Genomic DNA, 19423 nt, shown 5'->3' on the forward strand with positions numbered 1-19423 from the left:
GTAGGACTCTTATCCTGGCTCCGTTATGGTGTGGTAGTCCACACGGGTGCAGGCCTCTTATCCTGGCTTATCCAGGCTTGCAAGCCCCAGGCCACCGCCCCGCGAGACTTGTTTCCCGTGCGACTAAAATTCTACCTGGTCTCGTCCCGTGGGGCTCGCGGGGCGTGGTCTGGGGCATGCAGGACGGTGGTCTGGGGCTCGCGGGGCGGTCCACACACCGCTATCAGTGTTCTTCTTCCCCGCCAATGAAGTATTCACCCAAAGACCCAATACCGTGGCAACAACTACCGCACTACCGGTAGAATAAGTGCCGAGAACCGTGGGAAGTGATGCAAACATACATGACATCATGACATAGGGACATACATGACATAATAGTACTGTTACATTTGTGACATATACGATAATATGCAAATATTAGGGATGGGTACCTTTCACATTTGAACCGATACCGGTACCGGTACCTGTGAATCGATACCGGTACCCAACGGTACCTTTTTTCGGTACTTTAGTCTCAAGAAATTTAATTTACCTACCTCAGTCGTAAAAAAAAAAATCCAAACTTCAAATAACTACAATTTCGACAGTTTTCGGCTTGTCATTGCTCCGACTGCTTTGTTGTTGAATCAAGTCAAATCCTAGGTAAGCATATATTGTGCGTGTGAACGTTGACATGAAAAGAAAAAAGTAAAGAAAAAAAAAAGTTAAAATTTTTTTTTATTTAATTTTCTTTTAATTTTTTTTTCGGTTTCTCACTTGATTCGATACTCGGTACTACCGACGTGTTTAGGTTCGGTACCTCAAAAGTACAGAATTCGGTACCCATCCCTAGCAAATATACAGTACAGTACAGGGGGTTTGGATGGTGGCCAGTTTCAAATTGCAGCCTCTTAGGTGCTCTTTAAGAGCGGTTTTGAATGTGGGTAGGGATTCACATCTTTTTACGGCTGTGGGTAGGGCGTTCCACATTGTTGTGGCATAATTGCGAAATGTGTTTAGTCCCTTGTTTGTGCCGAATCTGGGGTTGCACGTGATTTGTGGAACTCCCTCTGGTGTTGTGGGCGTGGTATTCACTGACCTTTGGGAAGTATTTAGACATGTAGTACATGGGTACCTTAAGAACCTTGACGTAAGTGGTTGTAGCTACCATAGATGATCCAATATACTTTCATAATAATCTCCTGAACACGGAGATACCAATCTCATGTCGATCGGCACTTTCTCTATTGGATCATGTCTCCAGCACCCCCACAGCCGTAGCTACAACCACTTAGTTAGGTTAACTTACCACCACCGTAAAGCGGACAAAGGGCACTAGAGAACACTTATAAATCCACACACTTTAATGAAGCAAACAAATGCCTTAATAATCAAACTTTATTTGTATAGAACCTTTCATACAAGAGTTGCAGCTCAAAGTGCTTCACAGCAGTAAAAAAAGACAGGCATAAAATTGGCAGATCAAGAGCAATGCATAACGTGCAGACTAGGCCTGCCGCGATAAGCAATAAATCGATTAATTGCCGCGATAATTAAAATGAATGCAATGATTTTGACGGGCGCGATTAATTGCTACTGTATTTGCGCGTTTGTTTGAGGCGGAACCAGTGCCCCTTCTCAGTCACTGTCCGTGTTGGGAGGCGGGCCGCTGGCTTTACTACAGAGCACAGCACAGGATGAATTAATGAATGAAAACTTTATTTAACAGATTGCAGAATGGGTACAATACAGTACGGCTGCTCCGTGGGGCTAACGTTACCCCTCATTGTGTCTATTCTACTAGCATTAACGTTACTCATACAAACAATCAATAGCGAGTTATATTGATCACGCTATGTACGATAGCCATGCTAAAACGCTAGCACAACATTAGCACCTAACCTAACAACAAGCCTTAACAAGTCAGCGATCTTTTTGCGAGACTAAACTCTCCGCTCGGTGGCAAATTGTGTTGATGTCGGTTTTGTTTAATCAATAAATGAGGCAGAATACACAGTGACTGTATCCTTTGTTTATTGCACTTGTGCCTGCTGCAAACATAATGATTATGAAATCCTATGCGGCGTTCTGTTTTGGTTCAGACTCCCTCAGACTATCCAACGAGCGACGCGTCTCTATTCTGACCAATCAGTGGTCTGCAGTGTTTCACGTGACTTTTCTGGTACCACTTCTACCAATAAGATGCATGCATCTCACTCGCTTGGAACCACGACAGAGCAGGGACTAAAAAAGTACCTGATAATTACAACAATACTTCCGGTCCGGTCGGTGGGCTTCAAAATAAAAGTCTAAAACACCGGAAAAGACGGAGCGGTGGGCTTCAAAATAAAAGTTTTGGGAAATAAATTTCTCAAAAAAAAAATTATCTAACCGGTCGCAATAATATCGCTTATCGCGATATTTTCGGTGGCAATTAATCGCCCAGCAAAATGTGTTATCGTGGCAGGCCTAGTGCAGACATAAAATAAGCATAGATTAGTTGATTAATCTAAACCATTAATTTACCAGAAAAATCAACAACAATTGATTATATTTGCAATTTAATATTTCAAAATGTTTAATGAGTAACAGCCTAGGGTGTAGGCAATGGAGTCAGAGTTTAGAGTTTGTATGGTTGCAGACGAGCGCAAAGTGCCCATAGTGTGTATCTGTTCTATCTGTGATCGTCTGTCTTTGTTCAGGTTCCATCAGGAGAGACCAGTCTCCCCTGTACCCAGCTGTGTTCATAAAGAGAGACCAGTCTCCCCTGTACCCAGCTGTGTTCAGGTTCCATCAGGAGAGACCAGTCTCCCCTGTACCCAGCTGTGTGTTCATAAAGAGTGACTGGTCCATGGATAAACCAACTTCAAAGATGGACACCAGTCACAAGAGAGGTCAGATCTCATGACATATTCAGTCTCTCAGTTCCAGATGTATTTCTATAAGGGACCAGTGCTCTGCATGCTGTACTGTTTACCATGTCTGTTTTCTGAGAGTTTCACATCTGTGATTGAATTGACACTTTCCTCAGATGTTGTTGATATAGTGTATTAGTAGTAGGGGTGTAACGGTACGTGTATTCGTCACGTGAATTTACGGTATGGCATTACGGTACATCCAGGCATACGAAGAATACGTCTCATACCACTAGGTGAAACTAGGGTTTCACATTTGACAAATGTATGCTCAATGGGCCTCATTCAACAATACTCTTATTATTTTTCTTATATTCTTGCTTACCTGTCTGTTAAGAGAACAATAAGAAAAGCCACCGCCACATTCATCAAGCCGTTCTTAACGTGGAAATCTGTGCGTCCCCAGGAGATTTGCATGATGAATCCCACTCATTCTTAAACTCAAAAGCGCGTGACGTTACTTAAGTAAACATATTAGGTTAGTTATCTTATACACAGTTTGCTGAATGGAGAGAAGACGGTGAAATAGGCTTTCCCCCCAAGACTCCTAGTCAGGGGGAAAATGAGTTGGTAGTCTACAACAGATATTGAATTAACCCATTGTTTTATTTTCTGAGGCCCAAGCGGAGAAGAGGAGCACAATAATAAAGGGATTAATCATTTTGACAATAATGAATACATGGTTTCTGATTATCTGGTCCATTAAAATGACCTCACACTACAATACATTCAAAGAAGATAGTACTCACACATAAATCACATTGTCATCTGAAGAAATGGTGGCGGAGGCTCAGAATCTCGTCTGGCCTCCAGATTTTTCCCCTGTCTGGCTTTTTATAAGAGAGATGACCTCACTGAGTTGCCTGTGACTTGGCCAATCAGAGATATATCCAAACATTGTCTCTACCAATCATGTGGTCAAAACAGAACATTGTCTTTACAGCCTTGATGTCCATATATAGGCGTATGGGGATCTTCACCTCAGGGGGTCTCCTGTCCCCTTCTGTGGCATCTGGCTGAGGTGGCATCCGGCCCCCCGGAGCCACTCCTCTCTCCAGTGTTTGACACAATATAACATCTTCTCTTAGTGTTTTTGCTCTATATTCAGAATTAAACCAGTTCTATTTCAAGGGTTCTAATGTAATATTAACCGATATATTTAAAGCTACAGTTCTTACAAGCTCTAATGGCATAGTGTGAAATACGTGATAATCAGTTGAAACGGTTAATACCCCAGAATCTAACACTTATAGATATGTATATTCTACATGTATATTCTCAGAGAGAGATAGACAGAAAGATCACACCTATATTAAATTATATTTTAAGAATAGCCTTTGTCCAATATTCACAGTATGCTTTAAACCCTGTAAAGTACTGAGCTTTATAACTAAAGAATACCTGTTTAACACAGATTATCGTTCTCAGTTGTCTCCTTTGATAGTACAGTTCTACACATTAATGTCCTGTTCCAAAGAGGCACGTCAGTTCCATTTGGCCTCCCGTTCACTGATGCAACGCTCACACCCCGGAATGTGGTCACTGCTTACACAAAAGAGCAGTTGCTGCTAGGGATGTCCCGATCACATTTTTTTCCTCCCAATCCGATCCCGATCATGTGATTTTGAGTATCTACCGATACAGATCTTTCCCGATCCGATCAAAAAAAAATTAATTGTATTTTTTTATTTTTTTATCCCAATTTCTCACATTACATTCACCCTGAATGTTGACGTTATCCGAGTGAAAAGTTAACTTCATTCAAGCGAGGCATTGCAATCCTTGACATAAATCATTTGATGTATAATTAAATCAAAGGAAATGCGTTTGGGTCTGAGAGTGTGGCTGGTCTGCCGTTCTGCAGCTGGATACTACTGGTTTGTTTTGGCAAAATTCTTCTGCTCTGTGTGACAATAAATAAATGAATGATGATATGCAATTTAAAACCAAAACTAAGGCTTCAGTATGAGTTTAAGACGTGAACATGGTCATGTTTGTTGAATACATTTTTTTTTTAACACTTTAATCGCCGAAAACGTCTTTCCTAGCCATGCTCATTCTGCCGAAGACGCCGTAACTCGTCTTTGATATCAATATTTCAAAAATCTGTGATCGGAATCATATTTCCCCTCCGGAGCCCTGACACACACTGCTGATCTCCTCTCAACCCTCTAGCGCAGGGGTGGCCAACCCGCGGCTCGCGAGCCGCATGCGGCTCTTTGCCTGTCAATGTGCGGCTCTTCCATCCAAAAAAAAAAAAAAATTACCTTTTTTTTTTTTACTTTTTTTTTTATGTCACTCATTCCATAAGGACGTATAATAAACATTGATTTTTTTTAAATGGTCCATTTGCATGTTCTTGGTATCTGAATCTAGGGACATATATGGATCAGTGTCAGAAATAGTGTGTCTGTTACTAGGCTTGAGTAAATTGTAATGAACCAAAGGAGAATATCAATTCTATTTAAAAAAAAAATTATCTTTGACTGTGAATAACACCATGCTAAAATTGACCAGACCTGAAAAATCTAAGCAAATGAATACAGGGAAGATGATTAAACAGGTTTTGTAGATACAGTACTGAATTCTGCCATCTTTTTTATAATGTAAATTTCTCCACCATTTTTCATCATATTGCAACACCGTTTTTTGCAAGACGTTCACAGAAAGGTAGAGAAACTAACTGCGTTCTGTTTTATGGCAATAACGTTCAGGTTTGTGGGAGATAATCCCAAAAAATAAGAGAAATAAAAAAGTAAATCCAGAAGTCAGATGATTGACAGGGGCTGGTGTGCCCTGAGTCTCTTCCTTCAAAAGACTACACTCACTTTTGGATGTGCCACTTCCTCCTGTCAATATGCGCCGGTTTCCGACTCAATGCCCTGAGATTTCTATAATCTTATATTTCACTAATAACAGTTAAAATAATTGGTAAACAAACGTAATGCTGAAAATATACACTTTTACTGTATATCTCGGGCTTAAGAGGTTAACCCTGTGAGGCCCAAATTAAAAAGACATTAGCAACTTCAGAGGCCAGAGGGTGGGACATATAAACACATTTACTATCAAATAGCATTGTGAGGCTGAACAACAGGACCAATTGACTATACATGTGCTTAAAGGGGAACTATCTTATAAATGGCCTTTTTCAGTGTTTACCATTGTTTCTTAGCTATGTGGACTTATACATGCATTAAAGCATTCCGTCTCCAGACGGATTTCCGTCAATTTGATTGGGGAGATCCGTCCATTTGATTCGCAGTCTGACGGAAGTATTTGCATGATTTGTAGATGCATACAGATTGAAACAAAATTGAGCCAATCAGAGGCGCCAAATATGGAAAAGGGCTTTTTTTTCCTATCGCGCCAAGCAGTCATCATCACTCAGCGACTCGAGAGACAGGTCGCCTTTTTTGCAGCCTCACGCGTCAACTGCTTGTTTACCAACGTCACAGCCACCACGCTGCTTGCACTCGCTGCTATATACCGATTAGCTAACGTTAGCTTAATAGCGTCTGTTAAATGGAAGGAGTAAGCCGGCCACTAAAAAGAGAACCCACCGCGGGGTTCTCAGATGAAAAGGATGAGCGGGACCACCTAACAAAAAGTTTCGAGAGGAGAGGACGTTTGAAGAGACTGGCTAGGCAGCGCTACTGGGGGCTGTAGTGGTGAGTTAACTTGTTCCGTGTGCCGCAACGATGTCAAAAAGAAAAACAGAAACAACACGTTTGTCATTGTCGTGTTACTTCACAGTACAATATGTGAGTCCCCTGCTGTGGTTGTGAGTATACGTTTATTAGCTTAACTCCGTAGCAACATCACACAGGTGTATCTGTAGTCAGTCTCCTCCCCACCGTATATATTCTCTCTGTCAGGATCTATGGGTAACATTACTGTATATTTGCATATCGTATATGTCACAAATGTAACAGTACTATATACCTGTAGTATGTCCCTATGCCATAAATGTCATGATGTCAATGTCATGCATGTCATAAATGTCACTGAATTGAAAATGGGGGACCCTGATGATGTAAACAAGACAAACGTCTTTCTCTGGTCTGCATCCCCTTAACAATTGTGTGTATTGAGCCATACTGTATTGTACCCATTCTGCAATCGGTTAAATATTGATTGATTGTTATAACGGATTGCAGAATGGGTACAATACAGTACAGCTCAATACACACAATTGTCAAGGGGTTGCAGACCAGAGAAAGACTTTCCTCTTTACATCAGGGTCCCCCATTTTCAATTCATCATAACATATATGACATACATGACATACAGATAGATAATACTGCTACATCTATACATTTATGACATATCAGATTTACACAGTATTGTTTGTGATACAATAAGAGTCTAAAAAAGAGAGCATATACATTTGACGAAGAAACTGTACATTGGAGGAGGTTGGGTGGAGGGGGGGGGGGACTGTACATTGGAGGTGGTTGGGGAGGGAAGGGTTGGGTAGGCGGGGTGGGGGGGTAACTGTACATTGGATTATCGACGAAACCGAAACAAGTAGGCTCCCTTAAAACGCCAACGCTATTAAAAAGAAATACAGTGGAGGTTAAAATAAGAATATGACTTGGCCTGAAAAAAATTTCAGTCAGGAGATTTTTTTTTGCTTTAATCCCTGCTTATATTAATAGGATCTATGTCTCTAATTCTCATATTGGCGCATTCTTCCAATTCTCCTCTCACAATATTCACCCTCACTGAACTGAGTCATCTGAAAATGTGCATATCTGTGATGTCAGAGATTTCTCAGCTGCATAATAATGTGGCAGTTGATGTGGCAGTTGGCACCAGGCCACACAGTGGTTGGAGCCCAGCCTCAAAACGGCTTAAGATCTTGAGGTTGAAAAATGCGGTTTTTGAGTACTTGATTAGAAATACAAAACAATGCATTTTAATTTTTTTGAAAAAAACCTAGGTGTTCCATAGACTCGCAGGAATTGTGTAAAAGTGCCCAAATAGTGAAAGAAATAGTCAAATAGTTCCCCTTTAAATTTTTTTAAATAAACATTCTTTTTTTAAATGGCTAGAAGTGATTTTGTAATTTTGCAACCGTGGGTCTCACAGGGTACTTTTAACCCTGTGAGGCCCAAATAAAAAAGACATTAGCAACTTCAGAGGCCAGAGGGTGAGACCTATAAACACATGAAGGGTGCCGTGACTGAAAAAAAAGGTTGAGAAATGCTGGTATATGGTGTGGCTCTTTGTGATACCACAGTAATTTTTGTGGCTCTTAGTCTCTGACTGGTTGGCCACCCCTGCTCTAGCGGTTCAAGAGCGCCATCTGGTGGCCGATCGGCAGATCGAAACCGGATATCAACCTTTGACCCGGCAGGACTCACTCCATATGGGGTCCGGGCACTCGCTAATGTTAGAGAGACTCCGTCTTCACACAGTGAACATCGATCGGTGGAAATAACTCGAAAAAACAACATGATTTGGACGTATATACTATTATACAACCTGGAAATAGATCGGGCATTTCAACATCCCATAATCGAAAACTGTCTACTCCACGCTGATCGCCCAACGGCCCGAGGAGACTGGGGTGAGTTTTAGCGTGTAGTATTACCGTGTTCGATATAAACTGCTATGATGAACATATGACCCACAGTTGAAATTTATTATCTGGCACCGATCGCTACCAAACTGTATTTCATCATCAATATAATGCATTTGGAGCTATAAATCAAGTTCTGGAGAAAGCTGCAGAAAAAGATAAAAACATTCTTATACTTTAGACCATATTTTAGTATGAATATGTGAATGAAAAAGTTTAACGTTGATACACCCTGAACAATACATATAGGACATTGAATGGGCCCTAATAATGGCAATCTAGCAATAGAATTTAAAAAGTTATAGCCCTGCAAAGAAGGGGAACTTCTCCATGTTAAATAGAGCTGGCAAGGGATGGTATATCATGAATTTTAATGATGGCGATCAAAGTGTTAAATAAATAAAATATCCCGATAATTTTTTATTTATTTTTTGCCGATCCCGATCTTCGGAAAATCACGTGATCGGGGCAGCTCAAAGTGCTTCACAGCAGTAAAAGAAGACAGGCATAAAATTGGCAGATCAAGAGCAATGCATAACGTGCAGACATAAAATAAGCATAGATTAGTTGATTAATCTAAACCATTAATTTTATCAGAAAAATCAACAACAATTGATTATATTTGCAATTTAATATTTCAAAATGTTTAATGAGTAACAGCCTAGAGTGTAGGCAATGGAGTCAGAGTTTAGAGTTTGTATGGTTGCAGATGAGCACAAAGTGCCCATAGTGTGTATCTGTTCTATCTGTGATCGTCTGTCTTTGTTCAGGTTCCATCAGGAGAGACCAGTCTCCCCTGTACCCAGCTGTGTGTTCATAAAGAGTGACTGGTCCATGGATAAACCAACTTCAAAGATGGACACCAGTCACAAGAGAGGTCAGATCTCATGACATATTCAGTCTCTCAGTTCCAGATGTATTTCTATAAGGGACCAGTGCTCTGCATGCTGTACTGTTTACCATGTATGTTTTCTGAGAGTTTCACATCTGTGATTGAATTGACACTTTCCTCAGATGTTGTTGATATAGTGTATTAGTAGTAGGGGTGTAACGGTACGTGTATTCGTCACGTGAATTTACGGTATGGGCGTTACGGTACATCCAGGCATACGAAGAATACGTCTCATACTACTAGGTGAAACTAGGGTTGCACATTTGACAAATGTATGCTCAATGGGCCTCATTCAACAATACTCTCTTATTATTTTTCTTATATTCTTGCTTACCTGTCTGTTAAGAGAACAATAAGAAAAGCCACCGCCACATTCATCAAGCCGCTCTTAACGTCGAAATCTGTGCGTACCCAGGAGATTTGCATGATGAATCCCACTCATTCTTAAACTCAAAAGCGTGTTCGTGCTAAATTCATTTGCATACAGACACGCCCACATATCTCCTTATAAGGCGAATGAGGCTGGTGTAAAACAGCAGAGTTTCGCCATCTGATCCCTGTCTGATATATTCAACAGGAAGCGCTTTGCGATCTCAAAATGACACACACACGTCTCACGACTTGCAACTCAGTGCATGTGTGTGTGTTCCTGTGGGTCGCTCATCGCATGTGTGTGTGTGTGTGTTAATCTGATGACAAATAAAGACTTATACTTGTACTTATACGTACTGTATAGTGCGAAATAAATCTGTCAAAAGTAGGCTTTGTCAATACTGAACGACTGGCTGCGCGCTTGTCAAGAACCAATCACGGCGCACAGTATACTGATATATATATGCCGCTGATCCATATGCTCTCTCCTTTCAGAGAGAGATGTCATCTCTCTCTGAAATGTCCGTGGCTAAAACTCAGAGTGCGCTCAGAACTTTAGGTGTGGAGTGGAGCAGAGTTTTGATTGATTGAACATTTTATTAACAGATTGCAGAATTGGTACAATACAGTACAGCTCAATACACACAATTGTTAAGGGGATGCAGACCAGAGAAAGACTTTTGTCTTGTTTACGTCGGGGTCCCCCATTTTCAATTCATCATAACATATATGACATGCATTACATACAGATAGACAGTACTGCTACATCTTCATCTATACAGAGGACAGGTTGTAAATATGCGTTATATGCGTACGGCCTGGGCAGCCAGCATCTAACTGTTCTAACAGCAATATATAATCCATTTCAGAAGCAGAACGCACGCAATAAGTTATAATAATAATAATTATTGAAAAGTTCAGCATGGGTTTATAAAGTCGTATTTGGGGGTACTGTATTTGGGGGCAATTGACCAATGGTTTGCTTTCAACCCATGAACTCCTTCCTCTCTCACCATTTTATATATATTTTTTTATTTTATCTACTAAAACTGTATTGTATTATATTGTTTGTTTTTGTAAGGTGTCTTTGAGAATTACCAAGTGTTACCACGTCATTCCTCGCCATGCGTAATCTGCCAATGACGTTTTACAGTGTCTTTGAGATCAATATTTCAAATTTCTGTCATGGTATTCATATTTCACCCACGGATCCTTGACTGGTGCTGTAGATCTCCGCTCAACTCTCCAACGCTTCAATACCGCCACCTGGTGGTCGATCGGCGAGTTGCCAAAACCGGAAGTGGCCGGAAGTGCTTGGTGTTTCCCCTATGCCGTCCGGCCACTTGCTATCGCTCGCGGGACTCCATCTTGACACACTGGATAGCAATCCGTTGCCATAACTCAATAAACAACATTATTTGGACGTATATAGTATTATACAACCTGGAAATGGATCGCATAGATCAACATCCCATAATAGCGATCTTTTTGCTCCACGCTCATCACCCAATGGTAAGAGGAGACCGGGGTGAGTTTCAGCGTTTTTGTTTACCATTTTCGATACAAACTGCTCTGATCTATATATCACCCATACTACCTAATGCTTTAACGTGGGCCACGGAATTATAAATGACCCCCCCCCCCCCCCCTCCGGTCAACATCAGATGATAAGTCATAACGTCTAGGACCATGTACAGTTGACATTTTTAATCTGGCGTCAATCGGTATCAAACTGCATTTGATGATCTAATATATGCATTATTGCTATAACTCACGTTCTATGAAATACTGCAGAAAACGATAAAAACATTTATACTCTAGACCGTATTTTTTTGTGTGAATGAAAAAGTAAAACGTTCCTACATCCTGAACGATAGATAATTGATGTTGAATGGGCCATAGTAATGTCAATTTAGCAATACAATTAAAAAGGTTATAGCCCTGCAAAGAAGGTGAACATCTCCATAGACAAATAGAGCTGGCAGAGAGGCTACAAGGATGAGAATAAGCTCCGGCAGATAAAGGGTTAAGAACAAAATCTGTTCTTATATCGCTTCATGCATGAGGCCCAATATCTTTACTTTTACACTGGCTTACTAACAGTCTTAACACAGAAGGTCATTAATTTAACGTTGAATATCAAGCTTGTATTGCCACATTTAGATGATGAATAAAACGTTGAAGCTTGTAAAGGCAGGATGACAAGCCGACATAACAAATTAACCGCACACTCTGCACCAGTGGAGGTTTCTCTATAACAACACGTGAAACACAAATTCACTCATAATTCATCATTATTATTAATTTACATATATATATATTTTTATTATTTATATATATAAAAAAAAAAATTATTATTATTTTATATTTTTTTATTAGAAAAGTTTTCATCTGTAAAAGAAATGCCAGTGAATTATTTTTTCTTCAAAAATGGCCAAAATTGACAGCTCTGAGCAGGCCTGCACTGCAGTAATGACTGCAGTAATATTCGTGCAGAATACTTCACAGGTTGACCCAATGTTAAATAAATAATAAATAGCAGCCAATCAAAATAGGCTATTAACTTCATCTAAGCACGGTCTGTGCAGTTAAACTCTTGCCATTGAATGGAGGGTTGAATGATTGAGCCTTTGACATCCAATACACGGAGGTTGAATATGCTTGGCAGCCTTGCAAATCCAATCAAAGATTGCTGCATTGCAAAGTCAAAACGGGTCCAGCTGCAGGTTCGGAGGATTGGTTTAGCTCGGGCCAATCTCAAGTTTCTTAAGTTTCTTTATTAGTTGTCATACAGAAGTACAGAATACTTTTATACAAAATGTAACATAAAGAAGCATTTTGTATAAAAGTATTCTGTACTTCTTCTGTATGACAACTAATGAAGAAACTTGAGAAACTTGAGATTGGCCCGAGCTAAACCTATCCTCCGGACATGCAGCTGGACCCGTTTTGACTATGTGAAAGGGCAAGCTAGAAGTTTAGTTGTTTAGTAGTTAGTAAGCTGTACAGCTATAACAAGTCAAGTCAGGCTAAATTAAACTTTGCGCCAACATTAGGACCGAAGTATAAACCAGCAACTGAGCAACATGAAGAAGTGGACTTATGCATCTGGATCAGAAAAAACGTTGTGGATGAAAAAGTAAGTAGGCTACAGTGTTTGTGAAAGCTTGTATGCTAACAGTAGCTAGCCACCTTAGCCTACATCACAATGATAATCACCAAGCTAACTTACTGTACACACTGTAGGGCTGGGCAATTAATCGAAACAGAATCGTGATTTCGATTCATAGACCTATGCAATCTCATTTCTAAGTTATGACTATTTTTCTTTTATTAATTTTTTTTTTTTTTTATAAACTTTTTAAATTTTATCTGGGTTGAACATGATTTGTGGAACTCCCTCTGGTGTTGTGGTATTCACTGACCTTTGGGAAGTATTTCGACATGCACATGGGTATCTTAGTGGTGTAGTGTATCTTGTAGACCAGGCCCATTGCAAGTTGCTGTACTCTGTCGTCTACTCTAAGCCACCCTAGGTTGTCAAAGTGGACAGGGGTGAGGTGGGTTTTAGGAGTAAGGTCAAGCAGTAGTCTGACCAGTTTGTTTTGTGATGTTTGTAATCTTATTTTTAGTGCCTTTTGAGGTGCTTTGGTACCATGAGGTGCAAGCATAGTCGTAGTACCCTTGAATGAGTGCTCCTGTTAGAGTCTTCAAGGTATTCTTGTTTACCAGAGAGGAGATCCGGTACAGGAATCTAGTTCGTTGGTTGACTTAGTTTTATTACATTGGATCCCATTTTGTCACAGGAAAGATTTGCCTCTATAGGATGGAACCCAGGTAGGTAATTTCATCTTTCTGTAGCAGTCTGGAAAATATGGTATATTATTCAGAACTGCTGACTGTGTTTATATCCCTTTTTGTACACAAAGACATTCTAACTAGTGTCATTGATTCACACGAACAATGACACAAACGTCCCCGGCCAAAGAGCATTGGAACACGGATTATGAATTACAGTATTGATTCATAATATTCTACAGTGCGTCCCCCTTGTGACTGGCAGGCGGGACCAGCAGGGGGCAGTAGCAGGCAGAGAGTGGCGGAGAGAGCTGAGAGATGATAAAGGGAGGAGGCCAGCGGAAGTCGCTCTCTTCTCGGCAGTGAACTTGACCACGAGAAGTCACGTCTAACGGGGGAGCTCTAGACAGCCCCGTTGCTGACGTTTATGCCGGAGTGCCCCGGGAGAGGACAACGGGTGATAGGAAGTACTGGCTAGTGGATACGATATCCTAGCAGTACCAGTGTTATGACATGAACAATAAGTGCAGAGTCAGGCACTAACAGTCGAGTTATACCTAGTTACAGTGAGCGGTATAGGTAGCGTGCGGCTAAGGATCACAGTAGCATTGCTCGTGTTATACTTAGTTACAGTGACGGTATAGTCTGCGTGCCAGAGACGTGCAGGACCTCCAAGCAGTCTGCCCGGGCGTCAACAGCTGTCTGCACCGGAGAGCAGCAGCACACCTGCTCCAGGCTGCCTGCAGGACACGGGGAGTTCTTTACCACCAGCAGAGTTCGCCCAGCACCAGCTCAGCCAGCACTGCCTCTCTGCTATAGCTCCGCCTGCTAGCACCTGCGGCGCGAGTGTTCGACGCCATCTTGCCACCAGGACGGTGGTGGAGCGGCGCGGCCGCCATTTTGGTAGAGTAAACATTAGGGCTTCGGCGCCCAGGATCCTATCGTACATTACACAGTGTGTCGCAGCCTACGGGCGAAGCTGGTGTTTGCTAACCACAGTGCATAGGGGTACCCCATAAACATTACATGCCGGCATTAGCATAGGGCTTTTGTTTTGGTAATTGTGGGCCCACACTTTTGGTTTTATTTCCTTTTCTTTGAGCGTGATACAATGTGTGTGTAATATTACTTTCCCATCTATTTAACTAGGGGTGCACCGATATGAAAATTGGCCACCGATACCGATACCGATTGTTCAACTAACACAATCGGCCGATACCGATACCGATACCGATAATTGTGGCAAAAAACAAGTATTTTTAATTTTTTTTTTAATTTTTTTTTTAATTTTTTTTTTTTTTTTTAATGAAACTACTGTATATTTGTATGTGTGTTTGTATTTGTAGGCCTCTTTACTTACTTAAAAAAGGAAACATCAAGAAATATGTTTATGGTATCACTGATCCCTCTCCCAGTATCGTCTGGCGGCCTGCAGAGGGATACTATTTTCTCAACCAGAGCTTTCAACCAATGCAATGGAACCATTCTGGCGGCCTGCAGCGGGATACTATTCTCTCAACCAGAGCTTTCAACCAATGCAATGGAACCATTTTGATTGACAGTCGATTCGGCCAATTACGCCACACCGCTAGCACCCACCTCCTGCTTACCACCAAGCGTTTATTCATTTTTCTACTTCGGGGCATGCCGCCATTGATCTGCTTGCGAGAATGCGAGTCAAACTTAGAACCACAACAAGCTAATACGTTAGCTGCCCGGCAGTGCCCGCCGACCAGCGCGCTCCACAGGATGGCCAAACGAGACACAATGATTTTACTGCAACAAATTTTATAATAAAACAAAGCCTTTCTATACATTTGTCTGGTTGAAAACTTTATTAACAGATTGCAGAATGTGTAGTTGGGTACGGAATGAGCAACGGAATGTAACCGAGCTATGCACGGCTTGCTTGCTATCTTCGGGTAAATACTATGCTGATGTAATTGAACGTGTAACTAACTATAATAACGTTAATGCCACAAAACGAATGTTTGTGTCATTTTAACAGCAGATACTTTCTTAAATGCCATCCTCCCGACAGAGCGGTGTTGATGGGGAGCTCTGATGGATTCGCTTGGTTGTGTTATTAACATTGAACAGCTAACCGAAAGCTAGGGTTAACTAATGTTAAAGGTTTAGCCATAACGTTACGTTGGCTAAAGTTGGGGCTATTCTTAATCCAGTAATAATGGCTGCAGACCTGCAAGCAAAGTACAGCAAGTTGGCAAAGGAGTATTCCAACGTAAATCACATTTTCACCAGTAACGTTAGTCTTCTGCCTCCCGGCTATGAACGGACTCGGAGTAATGCCTTGCTGCTATGGGTAATAATAATATGCTGATGTTATTGTCCGTGTAACACTAACTATATAACGTTAATGCCACAAAACGAATGCCTTGTTAATCATAAATAGTAACTTTGATGCAGTAGCTTGTGTGTGTGTGGGGGGGACGGCGGGCGTTGTGCAGGTAGGTCGCGAGTGAATTTTTTTTTTTTGCCTTTTGACGCTACACAAATGGATGGTTAGTTATCGGCGACTGCTATCGGCACATTTGAGCTTATCGGCCGATAGGCCGATAGCAGTCAACAAGGCACTTATCGGCCGATACCGATACCCGACCGATATATCGGTGCACCCCTATATTTAACCCTTCCCCTCTTGGGGGTAAACGTAACGCTGCCATATAAGTAAAGCCTAAGAAGAGGTATTATTATTGGTACTAGCCCAGACGTGGGTAAGGAGTCAAGTATATTGAAGTCTACAATATCTGGGTCTATTAACTTTGGGTCTGCAATACCTGAGTCTATACTGTGTGGGTGTACAATATAAGTGTTTGCAAGGTATTGAATTACAACTTGAGTAATAGTAGAACTACCTTCCGTGGACCCATTGCTATTAAATATTTGTAGATGACCAGTCTTTAAATAACAGTAAAGGATGTAGATGGGAGTCTTGTGTGTGTGTCTTTCATTATTTCTAACCCTAACCCTAACCCTTTGCTACGGGTAATATATGTAATCGTAACCCCTTGCTATTCTACCTTTTCCATTTCCATTGTAAGGGTTCTGGTCGTCTCACATAAGGGAGGGTACTGCTTGCGGGGGGAACCCAGTTATTTCTCTACCATCCGGTCAGTAGGTGTGGGAGGGAAAAAGGGGCAACTGTGGAGGGTGAGGGTGTGTTGGGGAGTACTGCGGACTACTCCAGAGAGAGGGAGGAAGACCAGAGTACCGGACCAGGTTTGTAAACCCTGGGCCTCATTCACCCCCACTACCAGCCTCCAGTTGACGCTCCGGACCCCAAAGACGGAGGTGCAGCTGGCCAGGGTGCTACTGTGTCTCGCTACCTATTGACCGCACCCCACAGTTCCCACGAAGCAGGGATAATCCACCCTGCTACATTTGGCGTCACGAACAGGATCAACATCCTACTCCACTCCCTTGTAAGTGACGACCCAGAGACCTGAGATGTCGGACAACGACACCCCGAAGCCCGATGCCAAAGCCGGGCCGTCCCGGGTGACGCAAGGAGGTGACTCGCCGCCCCCGCCCAAAGAGGAAGAGAGGGGAGCCGAGACGGTGCAGACCTTGACCGCCGAAGTGGAGTTCCTAAAGGGTCAACTCCAAGACCAGGCGGAAGCCCTAGACCACCAACACGAACAACTGGAGCAGGCCAGGCACCGAGAGTCGCGTGCCTTGGCCCAAGCCATGATCCAACAGCTTCCTCCAGCGCCCCTCCCAGTGGTGTACGTCCAACGAGAGCGGAAGTGCAGCGAATTTGGAGGGGGGAAAGAGAGAGGAGAGCCGCTGGTGGACGACTGGATCCGAGACATGAAGGTGCATTTTCGGAGCAGCAGAGTGCCCGGTGACGAACAGGCGGAGTTCGTACAGCAGCATCTAAAGGGCGCGGCTAAACGGACAGTGCGCTTCGTGCTAGAAGGGACCGCCCCGGAGCCGGACGCCGTGTTCCGGGTGCTGCAGGAGACGTACGGAGACAAGACCTCGGTCAGTGCCCGCCTGAGAGAGTTCCTCGACCGCCGACAAGGAGATGGCGAAACCGTGAGGGAGTTTGCGTATGATCTACAGGAACAGATGCGTCGCATACAGGGCCGGGAACCCCAACGAGTCGCGGATCCTGCCGCCCGGCTCCAGGAGCAGTTTGTGGTAGGCCTGAAGGATGGGATGCTGCGACGGGAGATGAAGAAGTCCATAAAAGAGAACGGGGAGCAGACGTTTCTCGAATTGATGATGGCGGCGATAGACTGGTCGGAGGAGGAGATGGTCCTGCCCCTCCCTAGGGGTGGCGCCCAGGCCCTGGTCCACGCTGCAGCCGCAGAAGGACAAGAGGCCCCGATGAGCGGAGACGCAATACAGGGAGCTTTTAAGCGGCTCTTCGCAGGGCAAGAGCGGCTGGACGCACGTCAGGAGCAACTCTTCCAGGCCGTCCAACAGACGCGGGACACGACCCAGAGAGGCGGCCCCGGACGGCGACGCAGAGACGACGCGCCCGCCGCTAAACGGGAACTGCCCCGCCGGGACGAAGAGGGCAGGTTGATTTGCTATGCCTGCAATCAGCCGGGCCACATCAGCAGGGATTGTCCCCGCCACGCCAGCGAGCCCCACCCAGCCCCTGGCCCCACCCCCGGAGTTCCGGGCTCGCCAGGGTACCGAACCGGATCCCGAAGGGCAGTCAACGGCGTCGTAACCGGAGTCGCCGACTCGGCCGCAGGGGGCACTAAGACGCAAGACATGGGGGAATGTCTCACCTTAGACGTCCAGATTGACGGGGTCGAGACCTGCTGCCTCTTCGACACCGGCGCCGAAGTCACCACCATGACCGAAAGCCACTTCCGCAGACACTTCCCGCGGTCGCGGTTGACCCCCTCCAACTGGATCACTCTCTTCGCCGCCAACGGGTTGGAGATCCCAGTGGTGGGGTGCCTCTACGCCGAAGTGAAGTGCCTGGATATGACATTTCCGGGGAAATGCATATTCATACTAAAAGACGATCCAGGCCGAGTGGCCACAGGAGACGCTATCCCGGGACTTCTGGGCATGAACGTGCTCGGCGGGGTAGATGGCCTGTTCAAGGGGATCAAGGGGATGCGGCCGGCGACGAGAAGACGTGTCGACGCGGGGAGCGTCGCCATCCGCCGTGTGGTCGCCGCCATGGCCCAGGAAGCCCGAGAGTGTATCGCCCCGGGGAGGATGGGGTACGTCAAAGTGGCCGGCAGGGAACCAGTGGTCATTCCCCCGCACAGCGAAGTGGTCGTCTCAGGCCGTTGTGAGACGACAGCGGGGATGCGGCGTCCCGTGATGATAGAGCACACGCCGAGGGCCAACCTGCCCCCCGGACTATTGGTGGCGAACGTGGTGGCATACGCCCGACAGAGGAGAGTGCCTGTGCGGGTATTGAACCCGACCAACGTCGAGATGGTGCTCTGACCCCGGGCCAGGTTGGCAGAGATCCACTGCCCCCGTCAGGTACGGCCTAAGGAGAGAGTGACCGTGAAGGAAGTGGACGGAGGCGTCCGAGTGACGGCGATTGAGACTCGGGACCGCCCGCCAGAGGCGGAGCCGGACGGGAAGACCCGCGGGCTCGCCGTGGACGTACAGGCGAACCTGCAGGATCTCACACCGGCCCAAGTGAGCCGGCTGAATCAAGTATTGGAGAAACACAAGGCGGTGTTCTCCGTGGACGACGGGGACTATGGCTACACAACCACGGTCACACACTACGTTCCCACTGGTGACGCACACCCGGTCAAGCAACGGCACTGCCGAATACCGCCCCACGTGTTCCAAGAAGTAAAGAGACACGTGCAAGATCTGGTGAACCTGGGTGTCCTGGTAGAGAGCTGCAGTCCGTGGGCGTCACCA

General features: G+C 44.2%; 1 protein-coding gene across 1 annotated transcript in view; it reads left to right on the forward strand.

The window, feature by feature from the left end:
* LOC311238881 (uncharacterized protein) overlaps positions 1–19423 on the forward strand; it is a gene marked incomplete at its 5' end in the record, with an annotated part of 52655 nt that overhangs the window by 21166 nt on the left and 12066 nt on the right. The window contains 2 exons of the mRNA XM_084327080.1: positions 2682–2873; positions 9252–9358. Of these exons, the coding sequence (XP_084183206.1) occupies positions 2682–2873; positions 9252–9301 (242 nt within the window). The 3' untranslated portion in view covers positions 9302–9358. The remainder of the gene's footprint in view (positions 1–2681; positions 2874–9251; positions 9359–19423) is intronic.

This window comes from Notolepis coatsorum, assembly GCF_963971535.1.
Source record: "Notolepis coatsorum genome assembly, chromosome: 13".
Lineage (NCBI taxonomy): Eukaryota > Metazoa > Chordata > Actinopteri > Aulopiformes > Paralepididae > Notolepis > Notolepis coatsorum.